Source organism: Anopheles marshallii, chromosome 3 (assembly GCF_943734725.1).
Source record: "Anopheles marshallii chromosome 3, idAnoMarsDA_429_01, whole genome shotgun sequence".
NCBI classification, from domain to species: Eukaryota; Metazoa; Arthropoda; class Insecta; order Diptera; family Culicidae; genus Anopheles; species Anopheles marshallii.
Window position 1 is genome coordinate 77,965,124 of NC_071327.1, and position 18,229 is coordinate 77,983,352.

At 41.8% G+C, this 18,229-nt stretch overlaps 1 protein-coding gene across 1 annotated transcript; it reads left to right on the top strand.

Moving 5' to 3' along the window:
• The first annotated feature begins 677 nt into the window (after positions 1 to 677).
• Positions 678 to 2,659, top strand: LOC128712088 (protein phosphatase inhibitor 2). The gene is made up of 4 exons (XM_053806983.1): positions 678 to 775; positions 840 to 1,001; positions 1,072 to 1,487; positions 2,508 to 2,659. Exons 1-4 carry the CDS (start codon positions 678 to 680, stop codon positions 2,657 to 2,659), a joined length of 828 nt encoding a protein of 275 aa, XP_053662958.1.
• The last annotated feature ends 15,570 nt before the right edge of the window (positions 2,660 to 18,229 follow it).

The following is an 18,229-nucleotide window of genomic DNA, read 5'->3' on the forward strand; positions in this document are numbered from 1 at the left end:
GCTACGGTTCGTCGGTTGTATATTTGCTGTTCGGATCACTCTCCGGCAAAGGCACGGAGAATCGGGTAAAGTTTCGTTCGTTTTCAACCGCCCTACCTTCATCCGCCAAACATCCGCCAACCGAGCTCACAGGCATAGTGCGTGCGGTTGCCGAAAACTCAAAATTAAGACGTAATCTTCCGCACGGGACAACCAAATCGGATTATTCTATTGTTTCTTGGGACAGGGCGGAGAGTGAAGGGCACATTGGATTAGAGCACGTTACAAAGCTTGGTAAGCATTGGGCTCGCGTTTGCCATTCCCTTCGCATAGCCATCCAGGGTGGTTCCGGCCACGGTACGCGGGTGCTTTCGATTGTTATGATGTGATGATAAAGGAATGTGTGTTCGCTAAACGTTCCGCAAACAAACGTTATATGCTGCTAATCACGCGTTGCTTTTGCTTTGCGCCGTCGGACCGATTGACCCCAACGTACAGGAAATGGTTTATGAGATTATTCGACGTATCCGCTTTATGCCACCCTCACTGATCGCGCTTTTTTTTTGCTTTTCCAGATCACTTTATTACTGCAGTACGTACAATCGTGTCCACTGGTCTGTGTGCGTAACACATTTCCTAACATTTGACCTTGCCGTAAAGTAGCCGTCAAAATTAGCGGAGAAACAAGAGTACGCAAAATGTCCTTCAGTTCGGACTCACCGGATGCGAAAAAGCCCTGCAAGGGTATCCTTAAATCCTCGAGCAGCTTCGACAAACATTCGGCGGCATCATCGGTGTAAGTAGGGTGTGCTGGTGAGTTAAGGAGAACGTCAATATGCTGATTGAACCTTCGGTTTTAGACATAGGAAAAGTGCCAAATTTGATGAGCTGAACGTACTACAGACGTACCATCCGCCGGATAAAGATTACGGCCACATGAAGGTGGACGAACCGAAAACTCCCTTCAACTACGTGGAAGCAGCCGACGTCGATCAACTGGACGCCGAAGTACTCGCAGAAAGGTATGATGTATGATTGACATTTGGAGAACCGCACCCACATTGATATCGGTCCCATATCGCAATGTTTTAGATTACGCGTTGCAGCAGACGCTCGCAGTGATGCCGTATCCGAGGAGGAGCTAGACGATGACGACGAGGAGGAAGAGGAAGAACTCACGGAGGAGCAGAAAAAGCGTAAGCTAGAATTCGAACGACGCCGCAAAGCACACTATAACGAGTTCGAGGCAGTGAAGCTGGCCCGCAAACTTATCGAAGAGGACGACGAGGAGGAGGAGGAAGAGCAGGCAGACGATGACCCAAACAAAGTGGACGACGAGCCAAGTTCAAACAATGTGCCCCCTGCTGCTACGGAAGGGTCATCCAGCACACCTGCCAGTAAGGGCGAAACGAGAATGGAGATCGAGGAGGAGGAAACCGATCGGAATGCAAGCAACCGGTCGAATAAGGTTGGCACCGCCGAAAGCCCGGCCGCCCGATTAAAACCAGGTATGGAGGAAACTGTTTAGGTGTGTGTGTAGGTATCGTCAACCGTGTTGGTACCGGTTGGTCGGGCGGGGAAGGAGGTGAAGAAGGAGGACGGGTGGATGGGTGGCATCCATTGTCACGGATGGAAACATTTACGCTTCCACAGCCGGATCGCGTGCACACCGCCATTTCCGGTGGGTCCGGTTTTTTACAAACCGTACAATTGTCCATATAGACACACACACACATGCATACACACATACACACATTCATACATGCTATGCAACGTCGTGGGGTGATACAAAAAACCAAGGTCCTAAGACTGCCAATCTGCCATTTTGTGAGCTGTTACATGGTTACACCTACGCAGAACGCGTTGAGAATAGAGAAAAAGTGTTCACTTCGTTGTACATTCTGTATTGTTTAGCTGTTTTTGCTTTTCTTGTAGGGGTTACAAGTTTATAGGGGTGTATCTGTGCTGGTGTGTGTGTCCGTATAGCTTTGAAACTAGAAGCAACTAGTGTAGCCGTTAGTTTGATGAATCCCCGGCAAAAGGTGTGTGACTCACATCTGATCTTGCGAAGGTGTATTGGGACAAATGTAAGCAATCGAACAATGTCACAATTTGTGGAAAAAAGTACAGCAATTGTTGTAAAGGAATCTAATATACGTCCTAAAAAGAACAAAATCGTCGCCAACATTCAACGATTTCGAAACACATTTCACTTATCCTGTGCACCAGTTTGTTTAGATTTCAGCTACCAAAAAGGGCTATTGTTTGGAGTTTTTCCCCGTTTTTAACTGTTCAGTTACCTGATTCGATCTTTTTAATCTGGTTTTATTCTCTTTTTTTTCTTTTTTCCAAATTTTTTCCATTTTTTCTCTTCCTTTTCTCGTTGTTGCACACTAATGCGTGTTGTTATTGTTACACTCTGCATTAATTTTGCCTTTGTGTGTGTGTGTTTTGTGTTTTCTTAAATTCTGTTTTTTGGCACGTCTCTGTTTCGTGTATCTTGTACTCTTTAACGCCGTAAACACAAGTGTCGAGTGCAATCAGACTCGAGGAAAGTTCCGACTTTGAAAGCCCACGTAGCTCGGTCATCGCACTGATAATGATAGTGTCGATCTGTTTGATGATATTCTTCATCGTTTGCTTTACGTTACTGTTTTATCTGCTGAAAAGAAACATTTAGGTAACGCAGCAACACTGTACCGCGGTGTGACAGGTTCGATCAGTTCCTTTCCTTCCGCCAGAATAGGGTAACGTGTTTTCTTTCTTGTGAGTGAGAACTTAGCTAGGTAGACCGATAGGAAGAGAATATTTATGAATTGTTCTATTTTGGCTTTACTTTATTCGATTGAAAGCGATAAAGAACGATAGATAGATTTGGTTAGCCGCTAGAGAAGGGGAGAAAGAATTAGTTTAGTAGTGTTACAGTTTTCAATGGTCCCCAAACAACGGCACCCGAAAGTCCACACCGTAACCGAATTCGGATTTAGTTGTAAATAACCTCGCACCAACGGATCATTTTTATTGTGTTTCTCTCTGCTAAAAACCGTCAGAAAATATGATTCATAAGCATACGAATTTCTTTCTAACTAAGATTAGATTTGTAACGCATGGGAAGCGAAGGTACGCGTCCGATAAGTTAGTCAGAAGGAGTGTTCCGTTTCCGTTTACCTCCATCACCAAAATCGAACCACTAACCTAAATACCTCCATTACCATGTTGTTACCTTCGTTCCTGTGAACCTTTTGCTACCAACGAAACCCAGTGCTACCAAGTGTGTCGCGTTGCTGTTCGGTAACAAACTGTGGTTTTTTTTTATCTAGCTGCACTCATGGGTAGAATGGGATTAGGAACAGGCTGGCTTTCAAAGGGACGCCGGTGCACAAAAGGGTTTGCCGCTTGTTGCTGCTCATGCACCGCTGCTTCCGCTGCTTGTAACATCCGCCAACGTGTGTGCTAGTAGTCAATGTTTAGAGCGATCTCTTATCCGGCCTGTGGTACGACGGGGACCGGTGTGCAGTTGTGTAGTGTGCGATAAGGGTAAGAAGCCGATTGCTGCACAATCAATCAATCAGTGTGTGTGTTTATGGAACGGGGGGGGATCTAATGAATGAACGCGAACAACACAAACGTGTTTGTACTGAGGACCGGCGAATAAATGATAGAAACTAACTAAAAAACCACCACCACTCGGTTGTCGTGGTAAACCATAGGCGCTTAGTGTAGAGAACAATAATTTTACAACTTCATTTGCTTAGTAATGATTGGCACGTATTGGCGATCGCTAGTAGTACCGGTTAGTGTGTAAAAGAGTAAAAATTGGAAACAAAATTGTAAAACTTAACATTGGGAGGAAACACAAACTTAGCAAACGTTTCTAAAAATTCAATCAACCGAGCAAAAGGAATTACATAGTAAATACGAAGATAAAGGAAGAGAAAGCTAATCCTAAAAACCAATTAAATTAAGCAATATAATACATACACGAATCGGTACTCTTTGAAAACCACAAATGGTTAAAAATGGCATACAAATATGAAACATTGTTGAAAATCGGGCATTTGGATGATAATAATGCCAACCACAACAACCACCTTGTAATAAGATAATCAAAAAACAAACAGAAAAAAGCGTCACACGTTTTTTCGAAAAGCAGGAAAAGTGTAGTTTGCGACCCAAGCAAGGGAATGCATGGTTAAACATTATTATGCGGCTGTTTTTACTCATTAGGATATGATCTGTTATTTTAAAACTAGCGCAACTGTTTGTAATAATTAATCTCAACTCAATTGCATGTCAAATCTGGCTATTTTGGATTATTTTCAATGTCTCAAAAAGGTGAAGCTAATCAAAATTTAGAAAAAGGAAGCCGTTTTGCAAAGATCGACAAAATTCTGTTACTGTTACGGCAATAACACACCTTTTCCCATGATTTTAGGTAGCACGATGTGTATACCAAACGTAACAAAATTAGACCGTTAAATTAGGAAACATTGGAAAATTGTTAATTGTTCTGTTCAAGTTCAAGTACGGAACACACAGCTGGTAGTGTTTTAAGCTATTATCTCGGCCCACAAAAGCATAAATGCAGATTCATTTTATCATCAAAAAGGACAGACTCGACAGGCTCTACATTAGTATGCTTTACATTGGCCTCGGAGTAGTCCCATACAACATTAACTAAAACCAATGTATTTAGTTATCGAATATTCAATTCAAAACAAGCTGCAATTCCAACCATTTTGATGCAGATGGATGAACGTTAGAAATGAAGAACAGAAAATCAAACTTCCGTAGCGTTTAGTATAGATTAGTTTTAGCTTTTTTTTGCGGTATCACACACGGACCATCCATCCTACATGAGTTTGTAATGTATGATTAATAATTTTCTTCACCAGAGTGAGAAATAATGGAGTGAGATTTGATTAATTTAACCATAACACATAAGATTGTTGATTTCGAGCTGCGTGATAGTAATAATTCGTAGTTTTTCCTTCCGTTTTCTTTTTTTGGTGGCTGCACGTGTGTAACGTTACCACACCTTTGATTATTCGTTCGCTTGGGCCAAAATAGTGAGGAAATGTTTTAAATTTTGTTCCCGTTTTTTAACCTGTTTTTCGATCCCGATCCCGCGAGATACGAGAGATTAATTAAATGGGGTAGCAAAATGTAAGGGAAGTCAAGGTTGAGCAATGATAATAGTATCGAATCAATATGCATATAGTTTGCGATTGGATTGAAACAATTAGCAATATAATCAAAGAAAATTATATTGTTTTTGGCGCCAGTAAAATAAGCAATAGAGTGAATGCGGCGAGAGAGAAAGAAAGAGAGCGAGTTAAAGGAATTTCTTGAATAAATTAAAATCGTGAATTGAATAATATGGTCGGTGATGGCTTTCGCTCTGTGTCCACATATAATAATCCTTTTGTTTTTTTTTTTTTGTTGTTGTTTATGTCCATTGTAGGTAACAACTGCTGCGACTGATTGGTGGAAAAATTTGCGGCGATGCAAATTGAAATATTCGAATGCGGCAATGTATGTGGATGGGCGTCCTTTTTTCTTTTCGTTTAACTCTTGGACGCATTTTAATACCTACATCCCGGAACAAGATAAACATGTGAATGTAAAAATAATCCTGCTGAAATTGTCGAACTAATTGATTTCGATGTTTCGTTTGTAGCACGATCGGTACTGTTGGCTCCCACTCCACGCCGGATATTGTCAACCGGTCGGATATCCCGGAGTGGCCAGCAATGGCAGAAACGCCGGGAGAGAGACGTTACTGCATTAATGATGTTGTTGTATTCACTCATCTGATTGTGCAACGGCGGGGATGGGATTATTTTGCTTTTGCCACCCAGTTTGCATTATGGCACGCCACGCACTAAATCATGCCGCCCGGCATACGACGCCTGGATCGGTTGAGTGTCCGTTTCGCTCGAACGCACCCGCCAGCTGTAGCGTAGCGTAGCGGGGTGCTCGTACATGCGGAAAGCAGTGACGACTCATTATCGTTAAAATAAATTCCTCTATCATTACCAGCGAGACAACACCGTGGTGTCTTTGGTGTTTTTTTATGTTTCGGCTTTTTTGCTTTGTAATGATATATTTTATCCCGTCCCGTTCCGTGGGTAAAGATTGAACGCATTCGTCATACCGTGCAGGTGGCGGTGGAGGTGATGAACAAATCGGCCAACGTGCGAGGAAGAGTAACAGTGCACTGTATCGTGTATTAATTTAATAAACAAAAGTATCCCTTGCGTCGTTCCCCTTTCGATGGCCGATGGGTTTTCGCGTATGCAGCAAAACCTAAAGGGGGTACCACGTTGGGCATAAAAACGAATGGGCGGAAAATTGATTCTCCCATGGTGAAAAGTGGGTAAAAATCAAATGTGATATCATGTTATTTTTAATGCCCCATTTGCTCTGGAGAGAGAGAGAAGGACTAAAAGTTGCGTTTTATTTTTGCTTCGAATTGGAAATAAATATTTTAGACGAGTGGGGACAGAAAGCAGCGACACGGAAACGGTGATGGTGAAACACGATTTACAACTCTTTATGGAGAACGCATTCGGAACTCTCCGTAGCCTGCATGTTGATGAGTGTAAAAATTAATTCATCTATCTGTTTACCCATCACGTGCCAACAGTGGCCATCAGTTGTTTACAGGCATATAAATTAGCAGCACCGAGCAGCTACCAACCAATCGAAGTGCGGACCGGCATTGAATTGCCCGTTTTATTCTTATTTTGTCGCAAAATTGTATCGACTGCTGTTGTTCGCTACTGCTACGAACCTGTGCCAAACGGGAAGCGAGGTTGCGGCAAGCAAAAGCTTTAGGTCGGCGGCTTTAGGCAAACTTTCACTTCACTACTCCCCCATCTCCTGTAGGTGTTCGGGTGAATTCAACCGGAAGTGTACCAACTCTCCCAAACGGCACTGCCAGCGGTTGTTATTCCGGTGCGTTGACGAGTGTTTTACAATGTAATAAATTGGTGCACACTCAAAATGTGGCCACCAAGCATGTAGCCCGTTTTTTACAACTGCAAATGAACCATTGGTTAGCACGCGGTTGGTTTTATTTTCTATTTCGTCGTTCGTTTTACATTTGCACGCTGGTTTTTTTTGGGGGGGGCAACGTTTAAAAATTGGAAAACGTAAATGTAACCCGCAGAAAGAAAATATCAAAACGAGAAAAAAATGTACCGGTAATATGGAAAGCTGTTTTTACATTCCCTTCACTATGGGGCGGGTGCCACTGAAACATCGGAAAAAAACAACGAAATCTCGATTTGATATTTATTTGCTGATGAATATGTTTTTTTTTACCTCTCACCCGGAGTTCGCCAGCGTAGCGACGTTTTTGGGTGGTGAGGAACAAGTGCCGAGTGGTCCATTTTTGTTTCTGGCGCCGTGTGCAAATTCGGCACGCACGCCGCGGCCCGTCTGTCACTACGTAATGTTGTTACTTTGTCCTTTTCTTTGTCGAGCCGGTTTTGCGCACAAATGGGTGGGTGGGTAAAAAAACACAACAAATAGTAGAACGCCACGCGTAAAAAAAAGGATACGAACCCATGTTATGTACGCAGATGATTTCGATGATTTTATTATAGAGTTGCTATAGATATTTTTTTTTTTTGTTCGGGCCGGTTTTGGAGTGTTTTTGTCGCAATGTCGCCCTCGCCGTTGTTGATTTTTTTATGTGTCGAGGGAAACAAACCAGTTGAAAATGATGGTTCTGTTAGGCGCACGAAGGGTATATGTGCACAATGGTCGTCTTAATTCATGTTAAGCGAATTTATGCTGGGTACGTTTTTGAGTGTTTTTCGTTGCCGAAAGGGCAGACCAGCACAACCTCGTGATGTTTTAATTGGAAACCGAGGGTGTGGGAGATTGGCTTGTGTGTGTGTGTGTGTGTCTTCAGTTGATACTACCATTATTTCATTGTGCAGCCCATTATGCTTGCGATGGTCTGCTCACACCGTTTGAATGCAATCCGGATGTGTTAAACACGAGATTTATTGTGATTGTGATAGATTTTTATGAATCCAAATCCTATAAGTTTTTTTTAAGGTATATAATGAATTTCCCTTGTAAATATCTGGTATTAAAGTTCTGTTTGGTCGTTTTCTCTAAAATAATAGTCTTGGTCAGACCTCAAGTAATAGAGGACGCCGTACCCGTCTACGACTCTACGTAAGAGCTACCAGATCGATAAGAACGAACATTGAAATAACGTGTAAATAAACACAAAAGCAAGTATTGTCCTGAGGGGGCTCTTTCCACAACACACGAGATAAGTCTACAAAAGTCGAATTGAAAGAGGATCGGAACTATTCAATGAGTCTTGAGATTCATCAAATTATATCCTCCCCTGGATAAGTTTATAGAATGTGAGTCTTACAGGAAGGAATCTTTAGGAAGCTTAGTTAATGCCTCTAAAATTCTAACTGAGAAGAGGCATCAAATAGCAAACATCACGACATCAAGTTGGTTCACACACTTACCAAATACCCTGAACCTGTGATGAAAATCCTTATAAATGAAATGTGATGAAAATAAACGATGTAAAAAAATATTTCTCTCATTACATCACCGTATGATGGTTTGAAACATTGCGATAAAGCACCTCAAACCCGAAGCCGATAATGAGTGTGGGTTGGTATAAAAATAGGGTTTATTAAAATTGGATAGCCCCGGACCGGGTTGAAGTGTAATTTTGTGGTTAGAGCCCACATAGGATATATGGGGTCGTTGTGGGCTAGTGGCCAACAAACCAATGAAAGTACCCGCAAAAAAGTACGTAAAACCCTCACCCTCTACGGCTATCCTAGTTCGCGCGGGAGGGGGGGTTGGTGACGTGGGTAAAACTCATTTATGGCTTTGTGGGTGGGTGGCGGTCGTATTGCGGAGGGTGGTGCGGGAGGTAGGGGGAAATTTTAATTGGACTAAGTTTGTTGATAAAGCGGAAACTATGAATTAAGCATATGTGTCTGATTTCACATCGTCCAGCCGTATCATGCGTTTGAATAATGATTATTGTCATCTTTTTATTATTATCCCCGGGCACATCCGTTCCGGGTGTGTCTAACAATTCCGTCCACTTCCTGCAACCGGACAGCAGGCAACGAGGGCGGACAAACGCAGAAGAGTGGGTCGCTTCGCTTCGGTTCCATTCCGGTATCAAATTAATCAACAATAAGTGCAAATTTACGACACCCATAGATATATTATGCGCGCTTTGCGCTCTGTTTTTTGGTCCTGCCGGTGGTCAGTCTTTTGACTTTCGCTAACACACCGACGCCAGCATTTGTTGACCCGGAACGGCGCGTCCGTTTCAATTTGTACATTTCGGGATGTCAACGCTTATTTGTCATTATGGGTCGCACCGGCGGGTCGCGGGTATTTGCGAGTAGTAATTTTAATAATTTAAAACAATGTATAATAACGACACGAGGGTAACGTTTGCGAAATTGACAGCAGCGGAAAGAGCATCCGCCTGTTTCCCTCTGTATCGTCATCCATGCACGTGTTTGGACAACGGGAACCAATCCCAGTGATATCCTTCAAGCATTGTTATGAAAGCGGCCGGACAGCTTCCGCTTGTTTAAAGGGGCTCCGGTTGCCTGGTGTTCGGGTTTAATGCTTCAACCATTATCCGCGATAGCAACTGATACCGATAGCATTACCTCGCCGAAAATAAAACAATCAAAATGGTAGATTTCTTTTTCTGCTTCCCTTTTCCGAACAGATTTGCAATCTGTAACAATGTGGTTTCGCGAAATCCTTTCCCAAAAGTTTCCATACCGAGGTGGATTTTTTGCAGCATAAGTGAGAGGATCGGGTCGGGACGGGGAGAGGGGTGGAAAGCGACGAAACAGCACAGGATATGCGCTGATGCGTCCATCGTAAAATAAACAATGGTGTCGGTGCGGGTTGCACGAATAAATAAATAATAAACGGCGTTTCCCTCGTGCGGGTGCAACTGGTACGCGCTTTTTGTGGGTGGTTTTGGGGGAAAGCAAAAAAAAAATCACGACAAAGAAGGAAAGAAAACATACACAGATGTACCATAATTTTTGCATGTGGCCTCGCAATTACTCGGCGCTCAACAGCAATGGAAGATGGGGGGGTGGAGTCGAAAACTCCCTTGGCGATTTTCCCCCTTTCTCAAACAGTCCGTTCAATCTTCTGCTCGATCGATTGAAGCCGTTAAAATCTCGTAATATATTTAAAATTTGATTAATAATTACTCTTAACCCACTGCAACCCGATGCCACGTGGTGAACGTGGCTGCGTGGCTCTTGTCGTGTGCACCACCGCCGGATTATGGGTGTCTCATATTCATCCCTCGTTATCTCGTGGTCATCATCGTGCGAACGGAAAAACGAGATGAGCCGCCCATTTTAATGAGCCGTTGCCCCGGAACACCTGCTGCGTTCATTTTCGCTTTTATGTGTACCAAACCGTCCTATCATTTGTCTGTTGCCGTAATCTTATGAATCTCATGTGTGTGAAAACAACGATCCCCCTTCGAACAAATGGCGATTGAGCTTGCTACTGTAACGAATATAAGCCTTTATTAATGTACGTTTCGTTTTGAAAACATCACAAGCATAAGCGTTAAGCGCTTACAGGCGTAATACAGTATACACTGTTCGTGTTTTGTTCAGTTCCTAAAGCGATAAGCTGTAAGTTACAAGCGGATTAGAAGAACATAAGTAAGTAAACAAATAAATAAATTACTGAATAACATATTTAATTGCTTTTCCACGCTTTTCTCCCTTCACATACGCACCTTTGCGTTCGGTTGGTACTTGAACCAAATTAAAACACACATAGAAACGGAGAACAGGAAGCACACGATAAGGCACAGGAAGATTAAAGCCACCGCGCAACTGATGCGCCCATTTTCTACGCGCATCATATTCTGCTTACTATTGTAACGCTAGGCGCATTATATCTAATAGCTTTGCGCACGCTTAAGCTCGTGGTTATACAAAGGATAAAGTAATGATAATTATTATTATGTCGTCTGCTTCCTTGCCTGCAAATCTTAACTGTATAATGTGTGTTCAGTTGTGTCTTCTCCTCACTATTTGCTTTGCTTTCGTTTAGTGTAGTTTTCGAAAATGTTTTCCTTGATTTGTTTAGTGACGTGATGGCTCGTGTTATTATTGCCGTGTGCCCTGTATGTTTTCAGATGATTAACGCTAAGCAGGCAAAATGGTTTAATTGAACGTTTTTTTGAACTTATTTTTCGCACTTTCGGTAAATACTTTCTTGATGTAAGCAACACTTTTTTTCTCTCTCTCTCTCTCTCTCTCTCTCTCTCTCTCTCTTCAGCAACTCAGTACCAACACGTTTAGTCCCTAGCTTTTGTGATGCTTTAGTTTCCAATTGTGGCACGTCCCATCACACTAACGCCAACAGCGCACTGTTTCACTTTTTCCCATGCGCTGCTATTCCGTGCGATGTGGTTGTACGTCATCGGTTTAGGAGTGATGTTGCGTTCCTGGTGGGGCCCGGTAGCCGGGGTAGGTGTTGTTCAGTGCATTCTTCGCAAAGAAGTCGGCATAGTCCTGAGGTCGCCGAGTATACCCAGACGAAATTGTAGAGAGAAAGAGAAAGAGAAAAAGAAAGAAAAACAAAACATTAACCAAATCTGCTGGTAATGAGTGTGATACAGGATTTTAAATTATGTTTTGTATGTTAGTGGAATTCGCTTTATAAATGGCGACATAGCAATTATGGGTGCCGTAACATATTTGCTACTCTGGAGTGCATAACTGTTCAAGTTTACATTTACTCAATCCAATCTTTCAGTTTGGCCCTTTCAAGTTTCTTTGTACTGAAGAAGCTTCCTGTTTATAGTAACGCCGAAAGCTTCACTGTATAAACCTTGTCCCCATTACACATCAATGCGTACTGTAGTGAAGTACTGGGCGGCTCCATAATTTTCCATTTCCATTTTCCAAAAATTTCATAATAAAAACTGAATTTGGTCAAGTTGTACAAGATATTTTTCCTTTTTCTTTTTGTTCAATAATTATCGTGGTGTTGAGGGAAATAATTGACACTTTTTGGCTCATAACTCGGAATGCTTTCCTAACAGGTCTCCAAACCCTTCCGCATTGCATACTTTCAGGCGTTCGTTTCGAATTTCCTTTGCGACGAGAGTAACTCACATGTACCTAAGCGCATAAACATCATAATCCTTTTCAAGACCAGCTTTCAATCGTACTCGGTGATTAAAAATAAATATCAATTATATCATCCACCTGCCATACAGTTTGTGCAGGATGGAGAAATCCCATTGATCTCACTTTTCCATTTCACATTCACTAATCACACTTCAATGGTACGGTGATTTATTTAGTTAACACTTGAAATGAACTGAATGTAAAAATGATTTCGCAACAAACGATGCAGAAAACTTTTGCAGTTTCCCGTTCCCTCACTGGTGCGCGGTTTGCCTATTCTCGCCCAGCTGTACCACGCGCACGATCTACGAGATTAATTAATTTAGCGTTGGGAGTGGAATAGTTTTAGCCGCATTCAACGTTCGCATTCAACTGCATGAAGTGAGATATTTTTTTTCTACGAGTTAACTCGCACGTGTGTGGTTGTTTATACACATAATCAAGTTGCTATTGCTTCGGGTGAGTGATTCTTAAAAGTGCTCGAACGTTCGTTTCGTTCTTATTGGTGGCGTTTTTTGTTTCAACATCGAGCATTGAGACGTAAAATGCGTTTCACTCGTAGTGCTACAAGAATATCATCCGATGTGCATTGGTGTAGCAAAAAGGAAAGCGTAAAAATATCATTCAATGGTCGGTTTGTATAGTGAAGCTCATAGCATAATATGATTTTTATACAATTTGATGGGCACTCAACCAACATCGTTTAATTGTTCATCTGCTAGGATATACGTGTATGTATTTACCCTGTTGCATGGGAAAACCTCTTTCGTTGTCCTTGCGGATCGATAAATCCTATTAATTTGCACCAGCATTATTCGGAAATCTTGCCCGAATTAATTCCATCGCAGGGGCAATTATTCGTGTTGCAGCAGGTACACTTCTTCTTTGTCCCAGTTACGGTGAAACGCTGAAAGCCCTAGCACGTCCCGCACTCCCATTTAAGGATGGTGTGGTGCGTTAATGGTGTGGCAAAATGGAGCAAAATGGAACCAAACATCCGAGCGTGTGAAGCATGGCCAGCAACAGGATGGGTTGCAGCGGCGTAACCAACGTTCGCGATAGTGCTGAAATCCTTTCCCGAGTGTGGGGTGCACTTTTTCGTTCGGGAATGTCCACACAAAAGCTTGGCAAGACTGCAGGGTAATTGGGTTGGGTTGGTTGAGAATATGGCTTTTTGGTGTTTGGTGTTTGTTTGCTTTTTTACCATGCGTTTCGCGACTGTCACAACTCGTTTTATTGTGCGCCATGCAGACCAAAATGAGCCTAGTATCATATTATGACAAAAAATGGCCAAACCCATCCCGTGTTACCGATCGAGAAAATGCGTTGAAAGCGAGGAAATTCTCGCACCACACCATAGAGCTACCTATTCGGTTCGGCTATTGTTTTACGTTCCATTTTATACTGTGGAGCTGAATTCTCCTTGTTTTTTTGGTTCGGAAAGCTCTCCACACGGTTTGCAACGGATATCCCGAGTGTGCGGATGATGTCAAACCCAAACCCGATAATCTCGTAGGCTCGTTAGTTGTGGCTTGTAACAAAAAGCAAAAAAAAAAAAACGATGATAACAAAAACGGAAAGGAAACTATCAGTAGTACCCCTTTGTTCACGTTTGGCTTAAAGGTGTCAAACTACAATACGGCCACCGATTTTTGTCACCTTCGCACACCTTTTTTGCGTGCATATGTACGGACAGCATTTGGGATGAGTGCGCTGGAACGGGAAAGGGGCCGTTGTTTTTTCGTTGCTGTTGCCTCATCTTCTGCCCATTATTCTTGTACCCTTGTCAGCGGGATCGATCCACTTTGGTTAGGAATTTATGCTATGGTATGACAACCCCGAAGGATAGCAAACGGCCTGGTTGGGTCGTGGTGCACGCGATACAGATCTACCTAAATTGATAAGCTTTTCTCATAAACTGCTCGTCAATTTGCGCAATATCCCCCAAAGCTGATATTTTCTGCCGATGGCCATTGTTAAAATGATTAAATAATAACGCTTTAGGTCGGCGGTACGAATTTAAAACTGCTAATAGGTTTTATCAATTTCAACGAAACCCGATCAAAATTGAATATGGTCGTATATCTTGTCTATTGAATTTATTTATACGTTTTTTTTAGACAATACAACTCAATTAACAACATATTGCGTTTCTGTTCCCAAGAGCGGCAAACAGTAAAACTGCTTGCATCGAACGAAATACCTTTGCCATCAGGTTTATAAGCTGCCAAACGACAGCTGCGATCGTTCACTCGGCTAGATTCTAAAACCAGCTGTCATTTCTCTTCCGTCGGGCATTTGTGAAAAAGGAAGTGAAATGTTTCGCGATTCAATCTGATCACCATTTTCGATGCGTCGGTTACGGCGTGTGGGCAGAAACAAAAAATCAAACATCCTAATTGTTAGTGAGTTTTTAGCGGGTTTTTTTCTTGCAATAGAGAAATTTGTTGAACTAAACCTTTTTTCCTTTTGTGTGAAGCGCTGTGCATCACTTGCTATCGATAAAGATGTGTTTAAGATATATTAAAAATGCAAACGAAGTACAACTTTATCGCACTTGTTTGAATAAAGTTGGACAATATTTCTCTATTTTGCGCTAAAAATTCAAGGAAATCCACGATACTATAGGAAACCTGCTACTTGGCTAGTACATAATGTTTGTTCTTTGGTCCATCGCGGACGACGGATTCACTCGGTGAAAAAAGACACTTTGATCGACTTTGCCTTTCAAATGGGCCTGTGCCATTGCTCTTACTATCGACTGCTGTTCGAAGAAATCGTAACCATGCTGCTGTCTTCCATGTTCCTATTTTTCGTTTTGCTTAACGTCCGTTGAATTCAATTAGCATTGATTTTAATTCAATTTTCTTTCAATTCTTAAAAGAACGAAGTACCGGCTTAAAACCTGATGGTGAACAACCCTATCAGGTGCGGCAGAGCAAAGCAGACCCGAATCAGATATTAAGGTCAGTGGAAAAGTGCGACCCAAAAAGGTGAAAAATCGTACGTTCCATCCACTTATAGGAACCGAAGCATAGCAGGACGCGTGGGAATATAAGCATAGAACCAAAAAAAAAAAACGACAAAAAGCTCGAATCATTCGACAAAAAAGTCGATGTGGAAACTATTCATACATATATATGAGTACAGCTGGCTTCCATCGGCTGCAGTCGCTGGACGTATAAGCTTTTCTGTGCCAGGTACAGATCCTTCCATTTGCCGGTACCATGCATGTACACTCTAATGAAGAGGCGAGATTTTCTACCGTTAGATGAAAAGCTTTCGACTTGATCCTTTCCTTCAGGACCGAGGCGAACCGTGTTCCAACTGTACGTAATTAGAAATCATGACGCCGTACGACGGTTTCCAGCGCTCGTTTCATTGCGATCGTGATTGAATTTAATCAATGATGGAGGAACTTTATTTCTGTGTCGATGAGCGACGGGGTAATCGTTGTACCTTGCCCATGTTCGGATGATGATTTGTCACGCCTACGGTTGATAGTGATCGTCGATGGTGGATCGCATTACATGAAGTGTGGAGATATAGGGGTAGATAATGTTAATAAAATTTCTGAATGGCCATACGCCGTGGAAGCTACTGGTCCAGTCTTACTTTTCGTTAAGGATTTTAAAATAAGTTGATTAATTCGATTTCAATATTGAATCGCCCAAGCATGCAGCTTTTGAGTCATCCGTCCACATGAAATAATAAAAGGAGGTAGCTTAAAGATATTAAATTCCCTTTGTTTTATTGGGTAAATGTAAGAAATGATATGGGAATTGCCTAAATTAGTTAAAATATAAGAGACCCAAGAGCATAAATGACTACTCCAAATGAAATTTACCCGTGGAACTGATGAATTATAATCATATTACTATGGGATTACAAAGCGCACGTTATTTTAGCTTCAACTCCACACCACCGTAAACATAATGCATCAGTAGTTGAAGCAAACGCATGGCAACTAAATTATCCTCTCGCATGTTCTTCTACTACAATCGCCACAAACAATGAGCTATCCGTCCGTAGCTTCCTGTCTGTCGAAAATTTTCAACCATTCAACCTAACAATACTTAATGCTGCACAGACTTTAATTTAACAAACAGTAAGTGCGGCACATTGCACCGTGCTGTGCAACGCTACACCATAAATGATTCACTCTGCGCTGATGATGATAATAATCAGGGTAACGATAATGATGGTAAAGTACTGGGAGATTGATTGTACGTACTGTCCGAGGGTAACAGGACCCGTCCATAGTTGTTATATATGACGGGAAAATGTAACACAACAAAGCACACCGATTGCATAACCTTTGGCGAGATTCGAATACTTCCAACAGGATGCGTGATGCATTATGATGTTTAGCAAACAAAAGGGATTCGAATCTTGTTCAATTTTTTTAAACCTTTTTTTAGAATGGGAGCATTTCACATGTTTATGTTCAGTTTATATTATTTTCCTATAGGAATATAGGAATTATAATTGTAGAAATGTTGTACCGTTCAGAAATGTTACAATGGAGAAGGGCTTAAATTTCAAATTGTTTATGATAAGCTACCTATAATTCGGTTCTTTATTATCAAAACTTTGTTCTCTAATGATAATACTGATTAAATTATCGCGTGTGCTTCGTTCTCTCTTGGAAAGACTGGTCCGCTTCGGCCGAAAATGCTACCCGATCAGTACGCACAAGTTTAACACACCGGCTGGACAAACCCATCCCGTGATTGGATGATGTAATAATACGCATAATTATAGTTGTTATTGAGAGATTATTATAAATTGGGCTTATTGGCATTGAGGTTACTCCGCTCGTCGACAATAATTGGTTGTACTTTTCCGTGCAGCAAATTCAATTTCCATGTGGGAAAAAGATGAGAATTTATAGAAGCTGAATTCGTGCGTGAAACGTACGACAGAAAATTAGGATTACATTTCGTATCTCGTTTCTCGTACCGTTTAATTGAAACCGGATATTAAAGCATATCGCAACTGGTCATCCAAACCGGCAGCTGTTGTCTCACGGAGAAATCTTATTAATCCGATGCGTTTTTTTTCTGTTACCCTTTCGCCTGCGGTATGTTACATCTTTTGTGCTTTTGATCCTTGGAAAATGTAGGGTGAACCAAAAAGCCCACCATTATCTCTTGCATCTTCATCTGAGCAGTTTTTTTTTCTTTCGTTGGTGCGCTTGTATGTATGTGCGTTGTTTTATGGTGTGGTTTTTGGCTAATTAATTTTGGCCCATTACTTAACGAAGGCAACATATGACTTCGCAGTGAACGATCCACCACCAGATTGGAGAAAGCTTTAACTGCCTGTGGATGGGTTTGCGCAGACACTGCGTTTTCATGCTGGTTTGCCGAGGCCAGTGAGCATCTTATCTCTTTGATCGTTGTGTTTTATTAGCTTCGTTCTACACTCTTTACTTTCAGCAACTGCTGGTAACTCTTCACATGAATGTTACTCACGAGTAAACGGGCTCGAATAGATTGGGAAGTTATTGCTAGTGGGTATTTTCTGTTATTAGGTGTTTTGTCTAATGATATGGTCGTACATAGAAGTAGTTTTTCCAGTTTCATAGTTTCCGCAATGTGATAGTTCCGCATGTCATAGTCTTCTTATGATGGTGTGCACTTTTTTAGCTTTAAAAAAAACATGAACTAATACAATATTTTACCAATCGATATCGCCACCATAACGAAACGTTTCGTGTCAACGTGTCGAGCTAGATAGTTCCAGGCGCAGCAAACCACAAAATAGATGTACCATTTAGCTGAGGTTTAGCAACACGGGGAACAATTTACATTTGCGCGCCCGGAATCGTATTATTTGCGGTACCTGTCAGCGCGGTTTTGTGGCGTGTAAAATGTCCGAATAAATTTATCCACCGTTGCAAACCGCCCACACGTACCCATATTTTTGAACGCGCTTTGTTCTTTTCGACGACAAGCGTTATTAGTTGAGGGGTAAGGTCGTGTGAGAAAAAGGCGAGACCAATTTGCTGCCCTGATCTGTGTGGGTGTTTGTTGTGTTATTAA